General features: G+C 40.6%; 1 protein-coding gene across 12 annotated transcripts in view; it reads right to left on the bottom strand.

Annotated features, from left to right (window-relative positions):
* Window positions 1–2,642: 2,642 nt before the first annotated feature.
* Window positions 2,643–24,670, bottom strand: part of LOC117148073 (cAMP-specific 3',5'-cyclic phosphodiesterase) — a 93,608-nt gene continuing 71,580 nt past the window's right edge. For 5 of the 12 annotated variants that reach the window (XM_033315271.1, XM_033315272.1, XM_033315278.1 and 2 more), the window contains 11 exons: window positions 21,610–21,786; window positions 17,105–17,143; window positions 10,944–11,048; window positions 9,205–9,391; window positions 8,940–9,033; window positions 6,151–6,491; window positions 5,808–6,072; window positions 5,627–5,741; window positions 5,395–5,557; window positions 4,959–5,327; window positions 2,643–4,798 (listed from right to left, as the gene is read on the bottom strand). In XM_033315271.1, coding sequence (XP_033171162.1) covers window positions 4,595–4,798; window positions 4,959–5,327; window positions 5,395–5,557; window positions 5,627–5,741; window positions 5,808–6,072; window positions 6,151–6,491; window positions 8,940–9,033; window positions 9,205–9,391; window positions 10,944–11,048; window positions 17,105–17,143; window positions 21,610–21,786 — 2,059 coding nt within the window. In that variant the 3' untranslated portion in view covers window positions 2,643–4,594. Of the gene's footprint in view, window positions 4,799–4,958; window positions 5,328–5,394; window positions 5,558–5,626; window positions 5,742–5,807; window positions 6,073–6,150; window positions 6,492–8,939; window positions 9,034–9,204; window positions 9,392–10,943; window positions 11,049–13,497; window positions 13,897–17,104; window positions 17,144–21,609; window positions 21,787–24,670 lie in introns of those variants that run through there. The other 7 variants (XM_033315270.1, XM_033315275.1, XM_033315277.1 and 4 more) reach the window with 4 other exon arrangements.

Below are 24,670 nucleotides of genomic sequence, written 5' to 3'. Positions count from 1 at the left end.
GCGCTGCAGCAAATCTATTGCATGCTTTTGGGCCGCGCTAAAATTTAAAAATGAACTAAAAAAGAGCTTAGTTAACTATATTCCCCAACAACATTCAAAAGGCTAGAATTCCGAATTTTATAACCGCCCCCGCATAAATAAAGCAACTGGAATATTTTTAAATATTATCTTTTCATTTATTTGGATTTTTTAATTTTTCATTTTCATTTTTAGTCTGTATTCCGTAATCATTCAAATCTGTTCATAATGCCACCTGCTCATTTTTTTTGCCATTTATCATTTGCCATGCGGCCTTTTTTTAAAGCCAGGGAGTGACCTTTGTTCTTAGATTTCATTAATATTACTTACTCTTGCATGCAATTATGTATTAGACTTGGGGTTTTCTCTTTGTTTTCAGGTTAGATTTTCATTGGTTTCATAAATGATTACGCTTTTTCACATACATAACTACATATATATACATAGAATATACATATATATATATATATGCATATGGTAATTCTGAGAGAGGCAAAACATAACCGAAACAATACATAACTAAACAACAAAAGCCAGCTCGTTACTACATACATGTATATACCATATTTATTATTTTGGGTGAATCAGCCTGGGTATATTTTACCTATTTGGTACTATAGTACACCCGATCAGTTTCAGTGGTAAATAACTTGCCGATAACTTTCCGCGTTCTAATTTCCGTTTCCTTTCCCGGTTCGGTTCTCGAAATCCCCAGAATCTTGATCCGGCAAATCGCTGTCCGTGTACTCGTTAGTGTTTCCATGTATGTGTGTGTTTGTTTCTTCTGTAGTTGTCCTTGTTGTTGTGGGTGAGCTTTTTGTATATGTAATTGTATAAATTTCCAAAAAAAAAAAAAATGCCTAACTGTTTGCCCAGTAACGCCAGCGTTACGTGTTCTATATGTATATAATATCTCCCGATTCTCCACTCGATTGAAATGCCGACGACTTGCGAAACGAAAGGACTCGCTAACGATCGGCATTTCAAGCGGCATGTCCTTCTCTTTCTTTCTCTCTTTCAAACAACCGTCGTCGCCAGCGCACAATTTATGGTATTTTTTAAGAATATTTCTTGTATATTTTTTGTTTTGTGTTTGCATTTTTGTTTTGCATTCGTCTTTGGTGTTTTCTCATTTCATTATAGTACAAAACGTGCCATTTTCAATATCGCTTGTATTATTTTTTCTCTCTCTTCTTTTTCTTTTTCGATTTTGTTTTTTTTTTGTTCCGGTATTTTGTTTAATTTGTTTGTCGCCTGTTTTAATATATTTATAGATACATATATGGTAATACATATTTATATATATAGGTATTAAGTTATCTCAAAAAAAAGTTCTCATTTACGGCTAACAGCACAACAAACAGTTTTCATTTGGTTTTTCTTCGGCAACTTTACTCGTTATTCCCAATAAATTTGGCCAACCTGTGCTACAAATGCTGATCTCTCGTTACCCACACAAAGTAAATATTTACTTGCTTATTTCCCGCCACATATGTGTTAGTGGGTATCCTCAATGACATATGATGCTACAAAACTCTATGTGTGCATATATGCGTGATTTTTAAATAGTTTATATACACTGATATAATTGGCGGCACGTGGATAGGAAAAAATCGGATAAAGTACAGTAGTTGGGGAAGAAGGGGTATGGAATAGCAAGGGGAGGGGAGGGGAGGGGAGGAAGGAGTACGAATCGAGTGCCTCTACTAGACGATTCAATTTCAGTCAAAAATTGATTTGGGGATTTGGGGGACGGGGCGATAGGATAGATGCCTCTTTAACTCTGTGGTAACTTTCGGATTTACTTGGCATTTTCTAACAATTACATTTAGATACTTTTCGACTTTTTCACTATAAATTGCTTGTTCTTATGGGGCCCTCCTTGGGGTTATTTTCACGTGTGGCCTTGGACTTTAGGTTCATCGAATTACACATACACATACAACATCTGGTTAGGTTATGTTTCAAACTCGAGTATACATCAAATGTCCGTTACTGCATATATTCCTAGTATATATCTATATATGTGTGTTGGTATGCATATGCATATAAATTTAAATGTTCGGTTAATACTCTGGTAAATTACATAATCGTGTAGCTATAGCTACACACGCACCAGTGCCGCGGTTGCTGCGGATTCTCTGTAGGTTTTCATTTCCGGCTTTATGGTTGTTCTGCGGAAAGAGTTCACTCGCAGGAAAATTCGTGTTACAAATACAATACAATACTAGTTTATTTTTCTGTTTTTCGCTTTTATTTTGTGAGAGGAGAAAAAAGTCATATGGTTTTTGTTTTTGTTTTTTGTTTTTTTTTGTTTGTTTTCTTTCTTTTATTTATTTCACTCAATTTGTTAAAGTAGCTTTTGGTTTTTGTTTAAGTTTGCCATGGACTTGCCGTCATTTTTGTTTTTGTCGCAACTATGGTTCAATTAATAATATATGTTTGTATGTAGGTAATATATCTTGCTGTATTTGCTGAAGGTCGATTAAGTTTCGAAAAAAGTAGTTCTGAAGCGCACATTTACAATGCTGCTTAAATTGCTATAAAGTATCTTGTTCTTCAACTTTCCATCTCGCTTTTAATGATATTTTTAGACCATCAAGGTTCCACTTCATTTCATTACATTTCATTCACATATCATATTATATATATATATATATTTATATATATTTGTAATTAAAAAAAAAACACTATTTTATGCGCGGATCCTGCCCGCTTCAACACAAAAAAGAAATTTATAGCACTAGGTCTGAAAAAATAATGTTTTTGGGTAATAAATTAATAACAATAAAACATAATGTAAACAATAGTTAAATTATGCGCGTTTAGAATTTGGCCTGCCACATTGATCGATCCGCGCACCAGCGCCAGTATCGTGACTTTACATATGCATATAGGATATATCTATATATTGTATAGGTTAGGTTAAGTAATCATATTATAGCCAATGACTTTTTGGGATTATATCTTTTGTGTTGTTGTTTTGCTTTGCTTTGGTTTTACAGTTGGAAAACTAAACTGCTTTTGTGCTTGAAGAGTCTTTTTTTTTGGTGGTGTTCGCTTTGTAAATTGTGTGTGTTCACTAAATTCATGAAAGCTCCGTCTCTTTCTTGTCCTGGTGTCTTGTCTCTTTCGTTTTAAATTTGTGTGGCTCAGTAAGTAGCTTAGTAACTAGTAAAATAATGGTATAAGTAATATATAGCGAAAAATATTTGCGAAGACAGCGTTTGAAACTAATTTTCGGTTTATCTCCCTACGTTCTCTTGTCTCCTTTCATTCTTTTCTGGAAGCAAATCAAATTGCAATTCAAATTGAAAATTGAAATGGAAATTCTTTAGCTAATTGTACAATAGTTTTTCCTTTTCCTTTTCCACATTTTCCACTTAGCTCCCTATTTATGTGTGTTTTTGGCTTTGTTTTCCTTTTAGTTTAGCTGCAATGCAACATTTGCTAGCCGCTTGATTTAAATTCGAGTCCAACATTTAAATTATTTACAAATAATATTAAAAAAAATATTTATATCATATATATTACTATACAACTACAGTCTGGCTGTAGACTGTTCCTTTCTTTTCTTTCTTTCTTTCTTTCTTTCTTCTTTGTTGCTTGGGGTTTTGGGTTGTGGATTTGGATTTAGATTTAGATTTAGATTTAGAATTAAATTGGTTTCAACTCGGTTGGCTTTCAATTTTGGTTTAATTCACTGGGTTCTTACACTTTACATGGTTGATTTTCTTTCGCTTCTGTCGCTGTGGTCTAAATTATAAAAAAAACTCCATGTGTTGCTGTTATCGTTTATCGGTTAGATCTAGCGTTATCAATCAAGTAAAATAAATCTGTTTGGGCATGCAAAACATTAAAAACTTAATAACTTCTCTTAAGCTAGGTCATATTAATTATTCCTTTTCGTTCGCCTGATTCTCTGTTTTAAATATTTCACTTTAGTCAAGGGATTAAAAGAGGAGACTCAGCTTAGGGGCTTCCTCTGATGGATGTACTACTTCAGATGAATTTGACAAAAATCATTTACCTACACATGCAACAAAAATTGTATATATATAAAGGGCAGGGGAACGGGGATTCTTTGGGCTTGGGGCGGGAGTTTCGGTATCGTCTTATTATAACTTATCAATTTTTTCTCATTATCTTTGCTTTGTCTTGAATTTAGTGTGTCTATGTTTGTTTTTTTTTAACAATATGTACGATTTTATCTTAGTTAGCTCTGCCTCCTCCTCCTTTTCCGTGTATTTTCAACATCAATCTCGGGTTCCATTAAGTAAATTTCTAATTTCCTTTTTCGATTTTCTCTAGACTTTATAGGTTTAACGGTAGTTTTGCTATTGCTGTTTGGATTTTTGTATGCGTTTAAACATTGGTTTAATATTTCCTTACTTGGGTTTTTGGTTTTTTTTTGTATTTTTTTTTGCATTTTTTCCAAGAGTTTTTCTTTGTTTTTTTTTTTGTTTTTCGTTTTAGGTTTTTGTTTGGTTTTCTGTGTTAATAGTAGTCACTAACGTAATAGGAAAAAGTTGTGAGCCTTTTCCTGTAATTTGCGATAAATTCCCACGACTCTCCGTCACATTCCACCGTGTTGCGGTTGGTTTTGGCAGCCACCCGTTCTTGGTGCCACTCCCCCGCCTGCGCCGCCACCGCCCCCAGCCCCGCTTAGCGCGGAGGCGGCGGTGGTTCCGGTGGTGCCCGTGGTGGTGCTCTCGCCACCACTCTCGTCGCCCTCCTCCAGCTCGGCGAGGTTCTCCTGGTCGGATTCCTCAAGGGTTACCTATTCGTTGCACGAAATGCATCAAAGTTATTGCGAGTGTGACTCTCATTTGGTACTTGAATTCAGAACTGACATGGATTTTGAAAGCACAAATGCCTATATACCCATGTCAGTAGCTGATATCTGTACTTTCTGGGGGGGAAGGGGAGGAGGGGCTCACTTGAAAGCGTATCCTGTCCTCCTGCGGATTCTCATCGACGCCCGATGGCGGCGGCGAAGGCGGTATCATGCTCTGGTAGTAGTCTCTGTTCTCTTCAAGCGTGTCGAGTATATCCTGGGCATCCGGGTGCACCAGGTCCGCCCAGGTCTCCCATAGTGGGTGGACGATGTAGTCGATGAAGCCCACCTGCGACTTCTCGATGGTGGCATTGTGGCGATCGCACATGGGACTGATGTCCATGCCCGACTCGCGCTCCTTGTCGCCCTGCAGGAAGAACTCCTCCATGAGCAGGGCTACCCAGCGCTTGTAAAGCGGCAGCGGCTTGGTGGGATTGCTCAGATCGGCGCAGTGCACCAGATTCTCAAGCACCTGGTTGAAAAAAGGGAATAGTGTGAGCACAAGCGATCACTTCCTTCAAGTCCACCAACACTCTCACCTGTATGCGATCGGTGTAGTTGTCCAGCAGCAGTACTCCGGAGCCGGCCACCTTCTTGGTTTCCACCATTGTCTTCAGGTCGGCCAGCAGACTCATGTGCTTGGACATGTCCGTGGACAGCACAATATCAATAACCATTTTCCTCAATGTTTGGCGTTGTTTCCTTTAGAAAAGATTGAACGTGGCTTGTGCAATGTTTTTTGAGCATTTGGGTTAACTATGATGAACTCACTTTTGCATATTACAGAATATATCACATCCTTGATTTTGTAATAATTTAAAGGCAACAGCTAAATGATGATTTTCCAAAACAGATTCGTCATTGTACATTAATGCTAGTTCGGAACCTGCGGGCAAATAGATATGTTGCACAATCAGTTTGGATTATCAGATCGAACTGAGGTAATACGCACTTGAGTTAACCAAGAACTGATTGGTTAAGCCGGGATGATCAACATCGTGGATGCAGGCGGCGAACAGCGCCCCGCCCACTTCGAGCGGTGTGAACACGCCCTCCAGCGCCGGTGTATTGAGTAGCACGTTGGTGCTTTGGGTCACGTCGGCGGCATGCAGCGAATTGTGAAACGGATTGTCTTTGACGTAGTGGTCCTCCAGAGTAGACATAAAGTTAAGAAAAGTTTTCGGTGGTATCATAAGACTGGTCAGTAATTCTCTACTCTGTGGGGCGGAAATGAGAAAGAGAAGAAGGCAGTTTTCAAACAATCATGCTTTTGCTGCGATTTGCGTTTCTCGCACCTGAAATATGGTGTATGCCACACAGGTGAGCGGTCGATTGACGCTGAACTCGCCGATGCTGAATATCTGAATACCCCAGGTGTCCAGTTCGCCGAGCAGGGTGCCCAGCTCGTTCTCCCTGGGTGTCTCCACGCCGAAGGTGGGCAGCCGTTCGCCGGTGAAGCTGTTGGTGTGCGACAGCGGCCTCTTCACGCCGCTGATCTGCGACATGGGCGGACCGCGCGGCGAGCGGGAGCGCGCGTACTGTCCCGCGGACTGCTGGCCAGCGGCCGCGTTGGCGGCCACCAGCTCGGGGTTATCCTCCACGCGCAGCGATGGCAAGTCGAACTCCTGCTGCTTGTCTGCAAGGAGTTTGGAACGCAAGTCAGAGTTAATTGGGCGAATCAAGTGTACGATTTTCTATTCGGGATGGATATTAAATAGGTTGCGACATCACCGTCTGCCACAAACACACATGGGCCAGGGATCTAGTGCATGTATCTATCTACATCTGCATATTTCTATAACCGAATGGGGCAGGCAAATGTGGGCCAAGGGATGTGGAAGATGCGGAAGATGCGGATGTGGAGCAGCGACCCAAGTCCTTCAACTCGCATTGCTCAGGGCCTTGCTTCTTACTCGGTGCTTAAATAGCCATATAAATATTCAAGCGTTCGACGGCAAACAAGCAAAACTTTTGCAGTTTCCCATTCAAAATTCCATTGCCTACTTCTCGGGGCCGCAGCCCTTAACCCCTCGCAGCCCCATTGTTTTTGTTTGTTTGTCGCTGTTTGTGGCATGGAGAGCGGATTCAAATTCAAATTGCCTGTGCATAAATTAATATTCATTTCAAATTCCGAATTGCGTTGAATTTTCGTTGGCCGGTAGAAACTAAAGACTTAAAACTACACATCAAACATAAATAATGTTTTGTTTGCTAGCACAGCTTGTGTCCTTTTAATGTGGCTCATGTGTTGCCACATTTGATCAACTCTTGACAGCTTGCACACTTTAAGCCAAATTTTAAAGCACTAAAGTCAAGCTGGCTTTTTTTTTGGGTTTCCACTCCCTGCGATTCTTTTTGGCATGCTCCAAAAATCTCCTCCTTTCAACGGAAAATTTATTCACCTGATATGTGTGTGGCAGAATCTTGTTTTGCATATGCTGTCCTTACTTTCTCTTCGGTTGATTTTCTTTTTTTGAGATTTTCCTGCTCCTAGGGCGAATTTCAGGTGCTGAAATCTGTTTTGGCGCACCATAATTTTTTGGGGCATTTTCCAACCCTTCTTTCCCATTCCCTCTTCCTCTTCTTCTTTTTTTTTGACTTTCGAGGTCGAGGCTTCTGTTTCAAATGAAGTGTTACAAATGGACATTAGGCAGCCGTGTGTGTGGGGTGTATTTTTTCACTGTGTGTATCCCCCAAATGCGATTTTATGCTTGATAAACTACGACAACAACAAGTTAGTTGGGTTAGGCCTGAAAATTCTAGTGAAAAGGTGGGTTTAGATCCCGAGAAGGTCACTTTATCCCCCGGCTGGTGTTCCCCCCTCCCCCCCCTCTGTGGCCTCCCTTTCAGTGGCTGCTCAGTGAAGCAGAAATATGGACAAATGTGCAAATATGCCCGATATCCTTTCGCTCCCTCTGTTCCCACTTTTTTCTCCTACGCTTTTAACTTTTTTTTTTTTTTTGCTGCTTTTTGACTAGGTGCGGCCCCTTTGTTTGTCCACGCTAACGCCACGCCCACCGCCCACCTTGCACGGGAAAAAAATAATTTGAAATGTGTTAACTTCACGAAGTTGATAAGTGGATAACTACTTTGTTATCAATCGTGTTGAATGTTATTTTTTCTTTAGTTCTTGATTTATTATAAATCACAAATTCAAAAATAGTTTCTAATTTAATTTGTTTTCTGTATAAACGAGCGGTCACTTTTTAAACCTGGCACAAAGTGCCACCAAAACGGGAAAATGGGGAAAACTTTTCGGGGAAAATGAGGAACGGCAGTGCGCGTGCAGGGGTCTCCGCTTTGGGGGATTGGCTCGCAGGTTAAACAATGAAATTTCCACTTCATCTGTTTTTATGCTGCTCTGCATAATTTAATTTTGCACTTTCGATTCGAGAAAATTTGGGTAGCAAAAGCGAATGAACTATTGTGCCTTCGAAATCTATAAAAACATGGCAACTACAGCTACATGGAATGTAAAATATACATTAAATACCCTCGTTCAAGGGTATTATTTTCTCGACCTGTTTTCAGGCGTTTCAAATCGAAATGGATTTGCATAATTTTTTCGAGTTTTTCCGCTCTATTTTGTTGGCTCTGCAGAGCAGATTGATGGCTCGAGGCTTTAGCTACTTGAACTCCATTCTTCTGCTCTTTCCCGCCGCGGTGGCTAATGCGATTTTATTGCATACTTTGAAAAAAAAAAACGACGAAGGCAGGCCGAAACAAATTGCAGCCAGCGAAAGTTAAAGCCGCAAAACATCTTGAATAACTTTCGAGCCTCGAATGCGTGGCATCAGCGAGCTGCGGAGGGGCTTTGATGGGTTAAACTCATAGTTTGTGGCGTTGATGACGAGGCGGAATCGCAAATACGGGGTAAATAGAATTGAAAATCCGCGGGAAATGATTCGAGCGTTGGTATTGTTTTGCAAAAACTTTACAATGAAATGAATTTCCAACTTGAAACGAATCGATTGGGGGATTTCAGTTGAATTGCTGATTGGCTTGAGGAGGAACGGAGTAAACTTAAGATCTAGCGGTGAATAATCCAAAGTGCTGCGTATGTAACTAGCATGTCGAAACTCACCCAAAAATGTGGAACATATATATTCGGAAATCTGATTTCCCGATCTGCTGGACTCGCTGAAGTGCGACAGCTCCTTGTTGAGCATGCGTTTGAACTGAAAGGGGGGAAATTTGAGTTAAGTTAATCAAGTTTTGCTAATGAGTAAGGCCAAACTTAAAACTAACTAATCGTTTTGCTAATCGAACTTCGATAAACAGTTATTTTGCATCTACTCGCTGTAATTTGTAACTAGTGAAGTGAAGTGGATTGAGTGTTGGGATCCTACCTTAAGCGACGCCATGTCGGAGACGCTGCGATGGGTCTGGATGGTCTCCAGCTGGTCGAGGCACCAGTCCAGCTCCTCGATTGTGTCGGTGGCCAGGCGGGTGTAGGCCTCCTCGCCCTGGGACAGCGGGGCTCCTGGGGGGTTTCCCGATCGCGAGGCCGACGAGGATTGGTTGGGCCGCCTGGATCTTGATGGATTAATACACAGTTTTCCACACACACACACACACGCGCGCATACACATAGAGAGGGGGATTGGGAAATGGGCGGGGGGTAGGCGGTTGGGTTCGGGGTGCAGATACAACAAACGAACAAAATCATCAAACAAACAAACAAACAGACAAACGAATCAACAAACAATCGAACAAACATTTAAGGGAGCATGGTAAGCAAATATGAAAATTTAGACGATTTAATTGGCAATAGTTGTTAAAAATCAAAACGGTCAGGGGGGGGGGGGGGGGGGTGGGAGTGGGGAGTACGGATTATGGAGTACGGATTATGGTATATGGAATGTCACGTAGCATGGTGTGGGTGTGGCAAGAGGAGAACACGACATTTAGATTTGTGATTTTGCAAAAGTATCGGTGACACACATAGACGCATATGGAAATGGCAAAATCGGAAAGAGAGTTAGAGAGAGAGAGAGCGAGAGAGAGCGGAAGAGAGAGAAAAAAATATTTATATTTGTGAATTTAATTTTTTTCATTCATTTTTTTTTTTTTTGGCGGGGATGGTCGTAAGGGTTAAACTTTCTATTTACAGCAATCACTGAAAAGTCAGGGGGTATGAGAGGGTTTGGGGGCCTGCAGGGGGTTAAGGGTGTTAAGGTGTTAAGTGTTATGTGCTTTAACCCATTTCTTCAAGGCGTGCATCTTTTCGAACAAACGGATTTATTTACAATTAATTATATGATTAAAAGTGTTATTGACGTTTTCGGGTTAGTAAATTTGTTCATATATCGATTAATTTCTTCAAATCATCATAGTAAATTTGTTCATATATCGATTAATTTCTTCAAATCATCAAATCAACTAACAACTAACTTGTAAGCAGCAATCGACAAGACAAACATTTCTCGCTTGAGCAATTGTTCTTTGGAAAATTGACTTTTCATCGCTTTTGAACAGAAATGCTCTCTAAATTTAAGTTTTGCGCCATGGATATATTCCACGAAAAAATTCGTATAAAATTGTGATGCTGTCCCACTTGTTTTGGCGATATACTTGTTGTATTTTTGGAACATTTCGCGTCATTTCTGAAAAGTAGGGGGTTTTTTATCGAATGTCGTGCGTACCTCCAACCTTTCGCTGGGTTCTATTTATATTTTTTCATTTAATCTATTTGTGTTTTTGTTTTTCCACATTTTTTTATGGACCGACCATCAAAAGTTATTGTTGGAGGCGAGTGTTACTTTGTTTGTTGTCATTGTGGTCGCTGCTTTTGATTAATTAAAGTGTGAGACGACAAAAAACACACACCAAGACCAGAGCGAGAGAGAGAGAGGGAGATAGAGAGAGAGTGAGTAGGTTAAGGCGAGCAGAGAGCAGGCGGCAGCACACATAGGGGTTAAGGGGGTTAAAACAGAGCGAGATTTCATATTTTCGGGGTCAAGTACATTGCATATACATAGTACACAACAAATTGAATGCCTCCCGTGGGTTGCGGAGGCTGAGGGGCTGAGGGGGTGGGTGAGAGGGTGGTGCTAAAAGGGGCGTGTCAAGGTCACAATACACTTACTTGTTTGATGCTGGAACATTTGTCAGACTTAATAAATTGTTGCGCACTGAACGTAAGCTGGCTAAAATTTGGGCGAAAGGCGTCACAATGAGATCCTCGCCGTGGCTGCAAGAAAGTGTGAAAGAGAAAGTGTGGAGAAAGGTGGAATGTTATTAGTTTGAATTGAAATCCAGTGGAAATATTCCTCAAAATAAGCCAAAACCAAGAGGAGATAAGCCGTGTAAAGCCATGCAATTATATTACCCACTATGTAAAATATATCTAAGCTTTTACAATTATTACTATTATTATGCACAAGAAATTAAAGTTTCCCTTTGAAGTACAGAACATTAAGTATATCCAATGAAACACAATGACATTGAACATATTTTATTTTTGCAAATAAAACCAATCGAGGAAAAAGTGATGTTTGAATATCTCAAGAATGCTCAGAGCCCGCCGTATTAACACCTTTTGCCAAACTATTGATGTTTTTCTCATTGCGCTGTAATATGCTTTAATAATTGCATAGTGTGTTTGGAAACATATAAAAGTCGGTCAACCGAATACTCTTACATCGCACAAGTTTCTAAGGCTCTTTGATGCATTGCCAAAAGCTGCGAAAACAAGACCATAAATAACACCAAGAATTTTAAACGAAAATTTTGCTAATTTATTTAAATTTCGATCTTTTTCTTTTTGCTGTTTTCTGTCGAAACTATGTAATTTGTTTGGCATTCATTTTGAGTAGAATTTAAATGGCAAAATGTTGTGAAAATCGAAAACGGTGCTCGGAAGAGGTCAGCGAATGTCCCTCGAATAAAAAAGACGGGCAGAAAAAAAGGGACGCCATGGCGACGGCCAAGTTTCGGTTTCTATCCGCCGCCCTTTTTTATGCTGCAAATTCCACGCAAATTGCGGGAAACATGTAGAAATAAAAAGGGCACTGGAAGGACCTCCAAGACGTGGGCGTGGCTCATGGGCCGGACTTTTCCTACTTGGCCAAGTCGCTGAGATTTTTCGCTGTGTGCCAAAAATAAAGCAAAAGGAAGCCGAACATTTACGAAGAAATAGCGAGAATCGCATTGAGGAGCAAAAACAAGGAGACACGAAAAAAAACGTTGACAAACAAAAAATGGCATAAATAATTAAGTATAAAAAGCGCATACATATAGACAGATGTGTGTATAGCTATGTATGCGTATATGTATGTGTGCCAAGTTGCGGGGGCGTTCACATCGGTGCCGTCACGAGAATTGGTAGACAAATTAAACGCAGTGAAACGGCGCCAAAGAATTTAAATTAAAATTAATTGAAAGCAGAACGTGAGGGATGGGCCAACCTTTTTTTCTATCATTTCATCAAAATATAGATCAGCATAAAAGCATAAAAACCCCCAATTTCCACAACGTTCAATTGCCAGAAACGTAAGTCGAAAAGGCGCTGAGTGAAAGTACTGAGTGATATTTCTGTGTGTAAAATTGACCGCTTTACAACAATGAAAACGCACTTTTGGCACTTTTCACTTTTCTCCCTTCACTCGCCGCCTGTCGCACGCTATTTGCTTAACACACTTTTGTCCGGCTTGCCTGACTTTTGGCACGTCGCTCATAGGGCGCTCATTGAAATCGGGCAGAAAAATCGTGCCAGACATTATCCATCGATAACCGCAAACAACACTGGAAAACGGCGGGAAAAGCGAACGTTCAAAACAAATGGGTTGTTTGTCTGCCTTTTGTGCGCGAAGAAGAACTTTCATGATGGTTAATTTTTTTGTTGACACTGATTTGTCATTTCGTTCAAAGACACTGTGGGGGTGCGTCCACCCCTGAATATTTCTTATTATTCTGTGCCATTTCGCCAGCTATTTCGGTGGATTTATATTGCGACGCATTTTCAACACGCCCCCAAGAGATCGCCTCTTTAGTTAAAAACACGGCGTGACTCATCAAAAGTGTAGTAGACAAATGAAAGACTATGTGCATAATTAAATTTTAATCACTATCTATTGTGGCAAAGGCCCACTATTTGCAGCTGAATGACAAATCCAAACGGATTCTATAAAATGGGACAGCTTAACTCAAATTTCCCATGATGACAACTACTAAAAGCCTAATGGCAAATATGTATAGTTTCTGGGAATTTGTGCGAAAACCTATTTGAAACGCAATGACATTCAGTCAAATTAAAACAAAAAGTTTTTAGCCAGACGGTATTTGTCAGATTTAGAAAGGGAATTCCCGCAGAACGCAGGAAATCAATGTCCCAGCCAATAAAATGTTAATTAAAATTAAAACTAAATATAGTAAGTGGTATATGTATAAAACTAAAGCTGAGCCAACATATTCTCGCATGGAAATAAACGCGAGCCATAGATCATAATTAATGGAGGCAAATATAGAAGACACGCGGCCTGTTGGATGTCATTAAAATTGAAATTTGCTGTATTTTCGATAGATATGTATGTATGCCAAAAGATATATGTTCGCGTATCCAACATATAGAGCAGGCAAAACTATTTCGAGAGCTGGCCATAAATGGCCCTGATCGGGCCAGCATGTCCCTTGATATATACCTGCGCTGTGACTTGATGGAGAACATGTTGTCCCGATCGTTCAGAATGGTCAAAGCCAAATCGTCCTGCATGATCGAGGGTATCATATTGAAGAAACTGTGCACTCGCGGCAGAGACTGCGACGACGCTGAGTTTTTGTTCAGCATTTTGCTGGATTTTGCACAATTGGAACGGCAACAAAAAATAAAATAAAATAAACGCAGTGTTGTTTATAATAGACGAAATGAAATTAACAAGCACTTTTGGCCCCCATGGGCCCACTAGTTCGAAATTCTGTGCTCCGCTTGATGAAAGTCTTTGAGTCGCCTGTTTATTTTTCAGTTCTTCTGCGTTTGAAGCAATCGGTTCGAGATTTCCGCGGCTAGTTTCAGATTTTTTCGAAATTTCCACGAGCAACCGCAGAACGAGAATGAAGCGCGTCCCGCGGCAGAAAAATACAGAAATCAGAAAACACAGTGGCCAAACACACGTAAAAGAAAAATTATCGCAGACGAGTCTCGCGAGAGCGGAGCGCACAAATTATATTCAACTTATGAAAAAAAGGAAAAAAATATTTCTACTTGTCGCTCGTGAGAGTGTTTTTTCTTATTTTCATCTCGCTTAAGATTTCAGCTTGCTTTTCATCTTCATCAGGCGCACCGAGCAGCAGTTGCTCAATTATGGGGATACAGGGTGCGAATTAGTGCAATATGTAAATGCCGTACTTTGAAGTCGGTTTGTGCGGTCAAAGTGCGTGCAATTTAAGTGCAAAAATGCCAAGAGAACGTGAGTTCTTTTTTCTTTTTTCTTTTTCCAATTATCTCGAAGCACCCTGTTTCTGGGAATACGTCCTTCTCTGGCACTTCATCATTATTACCATTGGCGTCGTCATAGGCAACGCAACTATGCTCATGATGAGCACTCGGCATGAGAAAAGATAGCTACGCTCAAATAATTTAATTTTCATTTGCCATGCCCCCCCCCATTTCCCCACCCCCCTTCTGTCGACGCTTTTCCCATCGCACTTACCTACGCTAATGCTTAATAAATTCCCCCTCTCTATTCTCGCTGGTTAATATTAATAGTATTAATATTCTTGTTGTTTTTGCTTCTGCAGCTGTTGGCATTTGATTAACGCTCATTAGCGGCAGCAACGAAATAAATAAAAATCAAAACAGCGTCCACATTCATTTTTAAATACGGCAATGAATTTAATATCTTTCGCATGATAGGGGAGAAATTGTATTAAAGAAATAGGAAAACGAGCGCATGAAAATAAAAAAAATTTAAACAGAGAATAATGTTACAGGAATTCTAATAATACAAATTCTATGAGCGATTTTTGAATTTTGCCTACGCAGCACTCAAGCTGATAACCGGGTAATGAGGACCACATTACTCATGCGCACCGTGCGCCGAAATGGCGTTTTGAATGGCTTTGCATTTATTGCATTGACTGAGCGAATGATTGCAGTCATTACAAAGCTCAAACGACGTCTAATCTGTACACGTAGAAAAATTAGTTAAACTATTCACGATAAATCAAGTCAATTTCAAACAATAAATGGTAGTTTAGAGCACATTTAAATGCATATATGCACCATTTAATCAAAACTTGATTTTTTTCTCGAGTGCACTCATAAACAAAAGCTCACTCTACTCGAGTGCCTAAGCAATTCGAATAAACATTCTCGGGGAAATATCTTCGGGCATTTGTCTTAATCTGACTGGTGGCAGAGATTTACAGAGATTTATGCAATCAAACAGTTGCTGACCACATTTCCACATTTCACATTTAGCTGCTGCCTTGAAAACCAGTCAGCTAAAACTATAACCGTTTCAAATGTCCATTAATTCATATAATGCGGAATGAGCTTTGCTGCTCTAAATGTTGTGAGTGCGACGCTGGTAATACACTCCGCGAATTTTGTGTCTTCAATTCGAATCGAACTTTAAACTTATAATTTGTGCTTATAAAGAATTCTAAAGAGAACACATATCCTTTTAACGAGGTAAAAAACAATTCAAACAAATATATATACATATAAAGGTTCAAATGCCTCAGTGGCGTCTAAAACTGCCTGTCGATCGGGAACATAGAATATATTTTATATTTGGCCCTTATTCGTTTTGGCTATATCATGGAAGAATGCACTTCGAGCTGCCGATATTAAAGCACTTAATTTGCATTTCACTTTTGGCTCAGCACAGCCGTTTTCCATTTTCCATTTACCATTTTCCGCTTTCCCCGGCCAGCCTGCCATTTCCATGCCACACACACACACACACACACACACACAGCTATAAAAAGGAATTTCTATTTTTTCGCCGCTGGGTGTGAATGACAAATCTGCAATGTGCGATGCATTTTTCCCGTATATACATATATATATATATACGTGTGTATATAGTGTCTCGCATATGTATATTAAAGCTAAAATTATGCGCCCGCAATCACGAGCACTCACGAATCATATTCAGGCACTCACAGTTTATTTTCCTTCTTTTTTTTTTTTTTTTTTGAGCCAATTGAGGCACTGGTGGCAGAGCAAATTTAATGCACGGCAAAAATGTATTTTATTTAGTTGAAGATGAGGCAGAGGCATTCCTCTTCTGCTGCCTCATCTTGGGCCATATTTTATGGGGTCTTCGCGTTGCTTTTTGTCTTGTTTCGTGCGCCAGCGTTTCTTCGGTGTCACGCTGCGTATGAGTAATGTGAGGAACGGGAGCGCGCTACGTATACGCCCGGTGGTACGGCACTGCATGTGGCAACTAGACTGCGACCACAGCGGGTGACTTTCGAGAGAGAGAGTTCCCCCTGATTGACTTCTGTCGGCAATTATTCCGTTTTATTTATTTTCTCTATATACATTTCTCTTTTTTTTCTTTTTTTTGGGCCTTGGCACTTGGGGACAGGAAATAGGAAATGTTTTTCATATTTAAATTAGCTTGGCCTGCACTCAATAATATGCCAGATGTCAGCGTCATTCGATGTGCGAAATTCCTGTGCAACTCGTGACCGTCCAAGAAAAATGGGAATGACTCAACGGACATGGCGAAAGATTCGATTCTACGTGGGGTAAAGTTCAAAGTTCATTGAACCAAGGAATATTACAAAGTACAGGAGCATATTCAAAAATATTTCCGAATTCTAAACTGAAAAATTGTTATATATTCCTTAATTTACGTCCTTTTAATAGAAAATAGATTTCATACATTACCATTGTTGCTTACAACATATGTACATTGAACGTACCCAGTAAACACTATGATTTAATCTATCAGTGATTGCAAGCAAGCAACGCAAACAAATAAAATGTGGAAAAATCGGGGAAAACAATGGAAATCCATGATAAAATAGCTACAAATTAGCCTTAAGAGGGCCGCAAACAGAATTTCGCAATATGTAATTATATGTAATTATCGGGTATTCAAGTAGCGAAACAAAAACCGCATGCAAATCACAAAATGCAGGACGACAGTGGCAGAATGAAAAGGACAACAAACATACAAACATCAAATGCAAAGGCAGGCAAGACATAACGATAGAGATAGATAGATAGCTAGATAGAGAGAGACAGAGAAAGAGAGAGCGATATAGGCAGATCAATTCTCTCGGCATACGTACGATCGGTCAACGAGTATAGAGGCTTCCTGTTCTTTAAACCTGGAAAAAGGGTTACAATCTTAATAAACAACGAGTATACAGACAACAATCATAAGAATTGTACTAAGTACTAAGTGAAGGAAATAGAGGGAATATAGGCTAGAATATGGGAAAAATAGGCGAAACTAGGCGGTGGCAAACAATGAACGCAGGAGGGAATACGATGGCAAACTAAACACGTAAAATCAAATCACAAAATCATAATAACACAAATAAAAATACGAATAGTCCTTAAACTTTTAATTAAATGTATAACACGTACTTTACTCTACAGGGAATGTAAAACTGTTCAGCTCTTTGCGAGATTACAAATGGAAACTAAGTATTGTTGTTACCTGAAGTCAGTAAACAAGAAGTCCGTCCGTCACACCCGTGTAATAATTCGAAATGCATCCAGCTTTAGCCCCAATTGTTTATGTTTCGAATACGAAACTAAAACGAACAGTTCGCACACTAAAACCACTTAATATTACACTGATTAATTGAAAAGAAAACTGTGTTGTTTATACCGAACATCGAACAGAATCACTCTCGATTATTTCATATATGATTAAACTGGAAATCTCTAATACAACTTTGAATGCGAAAATTCTCTCCTGAATAACCTATATATAAATGAATAAAACATTTAAGAGTGAGTCCCTTTTCTCTGCGTGTATTTTCCCGGAGAGACCAATTGATGCGTCACGTGCAGCCAAATGCTAAGTGGGCGAGCGGTGAAAACCGGGGGGTTGGAAGCGGGTGGCAAGTGGGGCGGCAATAACCGACGACTTTCGCTGACGCAGACAATGACCCCGCCGCATAGATCAGTGCAAATCCAGCGTAATGACGTCATTCCACCACGTCACAACAAACAGACAGACAAACAAAATGTGGGGAGCAGGGAAGGAGCTGGGCTGCACAAAAGTCGAAGTTGAAGTGTTGACATTTAAGCACATGGCCAAAAGGACCCCCCAGCCAGCAGCCCCGCCCCCTTTGGCAACCGACTTTGCCGCCCATTTGTCTCCTGCATTTAGAACTTTGTGTGCAAATGTCATTGGGCGCAAATAAAGGGGCGGGCGCAGTGCAAAGGCCCTTTACATAATAGGAGGTCAACTAATCGGACCTCTGGCGACATTACGTTATCTAACTTTGTTTTGTTTGGCAATAGAGAGAGCTCGTCGTAGGATTTATTTTGTACGGCATTCGTTCATTTGAACCTTGGCTGCCATTAAATTTATAATATTGTTTGTTTCTTTGGAGGAATTATAATATCGCTTAACTTAGTTGGTTTGCCAGCACCTCAGTGTTCAGCGCAGTTAACCCGAAACTAATCCACAAACACCGCAGAAGCCGAAATCCAAGGAAAAGGATTTCACATCCCATCCCCTGCACTTCCTTCAAACTCTTATTCCAATTTGTTTTCTATTTTGCCATCTCTCAGTAGCAAGTTGCAGCCAACAGGATGAATTTCAAAAGGAATTTGCATGGTTGGCTGGACGAAAACTTTCGAATTCACCTGACTCAGTTTTGGGGTTAAATTAAGGCCAGAATTTAGGACTTCAAGGGGATTGATTCGCGTAGAGGAAATGCTCTATTGAATCTTGTTGCTACTTTTTTTTGCAGTGCACAAGTCTTGGAAATCCTACCCCACTACAAGAATTGTTTTCTGCCATTTGCTGAAAACAATTCCACTTAACTGCATCTATTATTATTGTTGCCATGATTATTTTCTCGTTTTTCGGGGTGGCTGTCCGAAAATGTGAGATGGAACATCCCGATATGCCGACAACAAAATATTATGACTAATTGTGAGCTGTTTTGCTCGAATGACGACGACCTTGACATTTACACGGAAAATAACAAAATCGCCAAATGGATGGATGGGCTGTATGTGGGTGGGTGGGTGTTTTATGGTGGTATGCAAGACAGAATCTCGGACAGTCGGCTAATTATTTGTTATTAGTGTTGAAATCTTTATGAAACTTGGTCGGTTTCAGTACTTGGGCATGGTGCTCGCTCCGCTCAGGATTCCCATTCCATCCATAAATACGTGTGTGTGTAATTGACAGCTCATCAGGAACATTGTTTGAAAGTGGCAGCCCCTAGAAATATTCCAACTTGATTGAAAGCAAACGCAGCGTGCGTTGAAAGGTGAAGATTGCCCCCTCTCTCTGCTCTTCCCACCCACACGTCTCCGTCTCCTTCTCTGGCTTTCCCACGACTCTTTCCCCAGGGGACGAGGGGGCGGAGGGGAGGGACAGTTTGGCAGGCCGAAAAACTTTGAAGGCAGACAAAAGTTTTCGGCTTCCATGCCACACCGAAAACAAATGCAAATTGCGTTGCTGTCGCCTGCCAAAAACATTTGACCGTAAAGGGAAAACTACAACAACACCTGAGGAAAAGCAACCACAGCAACAACAATAGGGATGGCCAAGAAGGAGGTCGAGCAACTGGGGAAAACAAAACGCCTATCGCCTATATCAACTAAAACTGAGTTGGTTCTACTTGAACGAATTACACAACAGATACTACAAGAATTTCTTATGATTTCCCGTTTAAATTGCTGTACTAAATATAACCTATTTTATTAACAGCGTTTTTGTTGTTAAAATTCAGCTTGTTAGCCATATTGATTGATTGATTGAGTTTTCCTTTTGATCGCAAATTTTCTAGCGACTCAAGATGTTTTCCGCCCTGCTTTTAAGTGTTCCATCGGTCCAAATATATTTGCTTTTGTAATTTTACAGCCATAATTTGCGCCATACATTTAAAGGTAAGAAGGTGGAAAAACTGAAAACTGAAAAGTGGCAAAGGCAAAGCTCACTTTCGGCGCTGTAAAAATGTAAATATTTTGCCAGCCTTACTCGCGATTTTCCCCCGCTTTTCCCATCTGTTCGTGGTGATCATTAACCACCTCCCACTTTTGTTGTTGTTATTGCAGCTGCATGTGTAATTAGGGGGTATTGTTTTTGTGCATATTACATATGTACGTGTAAGTTTTCGGTTCGAGTGTGTGTGTGTGTGTGTGAGAGAGGGAATTTCTCTTTTGTCTGTGTTAGCGTGGCCCCATTGCCGGTGCCAAAACGGCAAAAAATAGTGGGAGTGCAGGGGGTGCACTCAAAAATACAGCAGCCAGAATGCTAGCCAAAAAAAAAAGACTGACACTCACTATGAAACACATACAGCAACACAAACGGAAGTAAAAAAAGTGGATTTCCGGCCCCAGTGTTGCATAACGCGATTTTGGCCATGCATGTGTAATGACTGTTTTTTTTCGGGAGAGGGAAACTACTGTGACTAACTAATTGAAGTTCAAGCCTTAGGCGCCATAAAAGCTGTGCACAAAATATGCCCAGCATCAGCCAGCAGATGCAGTGCGAAAAATGCATCTACATAGAGATTAAATTTAAGGTTGTACGGTTTAACGAAGAGGTCGGAAGACCAGCCAAGTCACAGAAATCCCACAGAGTGTCGAGGAGGGGAAGCAGAGGGAAAAATTTGCGGGGAAAAAATGGGCAGCAAGCTTTGGAGCCTTAAATGCCAGCAAAGTTGTTGCACTTTTCGCCTGTGTGCGTTTGGAATTTTGCTGGCTCTTTGTAGAGGGTCAGTTCCCCTGTCAGCTTCGCACCTCAGATCCCTTCATATGCCATTCCGAATTCAAATATCTCTCGTCAAGTTCATGTGTGCTCTAAGCGGAAACGGCTAAAAATCCTTTAAACACCAGCTTAAAACGCATTAAAGCCTTGTTTATTATAAAACTTATTTCATAATTTTTGAATTGAAAAATATAAATGTAAATTATAAAAGAATGTAAAACCGAAAGAAAGCTTAAACTGTATTTGTTTCAAAAAGAGTAGTAGAAATTATAGATAGGGAGCGGAAATGGAAAAGCGAGTCATCATAAAATGAAATATTTTCTATGTAGTGCCGGTAGAGTCGAGAAAAACAAGACATTTACAGAACAGTAGGAAACCATCTTTAAAATAGATAGAGAAAGACACGCTTAAAAAATAAGGAGAGTACAGGCATAAACGATTAAATGGTGTTGGTAAAGACCAAGTAGAGCAGAGAAAGAAAGTCAGTATAGAAGGGGGCCCCCCGCAAAACGAATAATGGTATCGAATTGTATAGCTAACAGTGTAGATAAACACCACAGAAAACAACACTAAACGGACTCATAGTAATCATAGTATCAGAAAAATGGCCCAACAAAGCAAAGGAGGAACCATAAGCGAAAAACGATAATCAAAGCCGTTTCGGATAAGGGGGAGCCACAAACATGGAAAAGGTGTCGAAAATGGCCAGCATCATCGTTATCTGAGCTCCAATTGGACAGGTGAATGTTCACTGGTTGGCATTCACAAAATAATAACGGGGGAGAAATCAGCTTAAATATCCAACTCAAAACTTATGCAATAATGAATTATATATAGATGGGGGAATGGGAAATCAAGTGCTGTGCAAAGCCTTCGTTAGGAACTTACCTTTCGCTAGCGATGCTTGAGTTTCGGGACATGGACTTGGGCGACATCTCAAAGTCCGAATCGGAGCGATATAGAAACGATTCGCGACGCTGCGGCAAATTCTGTAGTACCAAACCGGCGCTGGGAGAGCCGCCCTCGAGCGGTGATCTAGCGCCCTGGCCATTTTCTACATCGAAACTGAAACGATAGTGTTAGGAAAATCAGATTAGCATGCTTTTGCAATGTCAATTAATCGTAGATGTTGGTATAAGTTGCTACAGACCCATGACACATATCGTTAGTCGGAAAAGAAATGGACCTAAAATGTGCGGGCAAAGCCACCGGAAACGGAAGCGCGCCTAACAAGGCACATTTAAAGTTTCATTTCGTTAGTCATCTCTGGCGCTTCCTCTTTTTTTTGTTCAGCTCAGTTGTCTGCGGCATAAAGTTTTTCTGGCTGGCAGAATTCTTGTAACAAGTTCGCCCCCCCTCCAAATAAAAGCGCAAAAAAAGCAAAAGTCAGTCCAGTCCGGTTTGCCAGAAAATGTGAAAGGAAAGTTTAGTCAATTCGGGGGCCAAGACTCCGAGTTTTTGGGGAGATATTAAAAAAGTAAAAAAAATTAAATAAAAGAAACTCCCTTAAAACTGCCGGCTCATCTTGACCAAAAAAGGGCGTGCTTCAATTTGCCGCTAGGTGGCGCCTTAAAACTTATAATCAGCCTCGGTTAAGCCGCCACTTTTATTAATGCCAATTTAATCTGGCATCCAGATGCGAGAGCTTAACCAATAAACAGGAGTAACATAATCAAGAAACAGACTTCAATAAAAGTGAAGTGAAAACTAGCCGAATTGGTAACGGCAAAAATATCAATTCGTAGGGTTCCGACACTTATTCGCAACTTTCTTGTTTTATACTGCTGAAGAGCACCACCAGCCCACTTTTTGAGCTTTCCCAACACCTCCCTTTCATTTTCCTCGCCAGGCTGAGGAAAAGTCGTAAAGAAAAATGATGTTTTAAGTAAAATTTATACCGGGGTCATTAAGTAAACTTGGCACAAAGTTGTTGCCGCTTGTTGCTACTGCCACTGTTTGGTTTTTTCTTTTCTTGAGTTGGAAAGTGCTGGGAAAATGCGGGGAAAATGCTGGAAAAAGGGGGTGGCGGCGGTGAGCAACAATGTCGCCAGATTCCCTGGCATACTTTGTGGCGCTTTCCCGCAAAAGTTATGGCAACAGCAGCGCCGGCGACAAACTGTTTTTAGTTTAGTTTCGGTTTCCAGATTCGGGCATACACTTTCCCGCCATTCATTTTGTCAGTTTTTGTATTTTTAATGGTGCTATGAGCAATCTTTATTGTTGCTCTACATTGAAGTCTGTTTGTTTCGTGTTTTAGACAGTCAAAACAGTTGCGAACGCGAAATAGGAAAATTTCGCCATTGTTGATTTGGTTCTCAACTAGTTTTCTTGTGTTCTATTTAGTCTAAAGACCAACTAGAAATGTACACTTTATAAAATACAATTTTATTGTTTTTCTGTGTAGCATGGCAAAGCGAGTTGTTTTTTGTTAATAAAAATTGAAAACCACACAAGCCGAATGAAAATAATATAAATTCATTCTGTTCATTTTACCAAGGTATTTAAGTATTTAAAATCTCATTGGATTTGCGTACCAAATCCATTAATTTTATATTATATTTATTAACTTCTTCCACTCTTCGCCGCCATTCACTCATCCGATTGTCGCTCTGTTTTTGCGCCCAATATTTATTTAGTTACTTTGTAATGCACTCGTGCATTCATTCGCACCGTGAATGCAGCATTCATTCCCTTCAAAGTCGCCGAATACTTGGCGCCTGCTTATCCTGACGTTCCAAGGACCTGTCGTAACACTCGGAAAGAACTCGCGCAACATGGAGACAAAAAACAACACTCGAGCTCATAAAGCGTCCTGTCACAGGCAGCGCACAAGAAACGCAGATAAACCAAACAAAAAATGTGAGCAAGGCGCGAAGAAAGGCCAAATAGAAAACAAAAGATGGGGCGAGCAAGACAATTATACGGCGTGTGAAAGAGAGGTCCAGCGTGGCCAACGAAAGAGACGGCAGTATTACAATGAAGCACCATTGTCCGAACTACTCAGCTCTTGGAGAAACATAATTTGGAAAATTTAAACTCGCTACACTATTTCTCAAGAGATTTCGTTTCATCCCGAATACCGAATATCCTTGCGAATTCACTTATCTATAGATTCGGGAATTCGGGTTGAAGCTACCCACTATTTAGCGACTGGCTAAAACACATACGTCTTTATCCTTTGAGCAACTTCCAGAGACTTTCTTTATTTATAATTGCATACTTGCAGGCGCACCCAAACACAATTACGTACGAGTGGGTGGGTGGTGCTGTTGGGCAATTTCTTTCATTCTCTCTCTTTTTTTTTTGGGTGGCCGAGTGGGTTTTCCTTCGTTTAAGCCGTGACGTGCTTCCAGCCACACAGTCGCACTCAAGCCGGATGAAGGCGAAAGTAGCTGGCTGGCGGAAGATTGGCATTGTTGTTGTGCCGGGGGAATGCGGTGGGGAATGGGGCGGATAAGCTGGAGAAGGCGGGAGGGGGGAGGACGAACAGGAAGTGGCAGGATGGAGGAGTCGGGTGAAACGGAAGTGTGCCCGACGGCAGCTCTTCATGTGCCTAATTATATGTGCAAATAAATGAACGACGCATACTGATTGTGTGGGTGTGAGTGTGCCTGTGTGTGTGTGCGAGTGAACAGCCCTCTGTGTGTTTAGGGTTCGTGTTTATGCACAGCTCTATGCTTGTGCGTGTGCGTGTGTGTGTGTGTGTCTCATAGATGTTTGCCAAAGACAAAAGGTTGGCTCTTTCGAATAAAAAAGAGCGCTAAGCTCAACGCCCAGCGCCAACTTAATTAGTTTGTTAAACTCGCAGCTCTCACACACACAAACGCATGTGCACTCAAAGGGTGTCTGTGCGAGCCCTTTGGCAGGAAAAATGGCGCGCCATTCCGGGAAAACAAAGGAAAACAGAAGCATTTTCAACAACAGCGCATGATTTATAAAGGAAAATTGT

Source organism: Drosophila mauritiana, chromosome X (assembly GCF_004382145.1).
Source record: "Drosophila mauritiana strain mau12 chromosome X, ASM438214v1, whole genome shotgun sequence".
Lineage (NCBI taxonomy): Eukaryota > Metazoa > Arthropoda > Insecta > Diptera > Drosophilidae > Drosophila > Drosophila mauritiana.
Note: the sequence above shows the minus strand (reverse complement) of the source record. Positions and strands in the feature narration are given on the sequence as shown.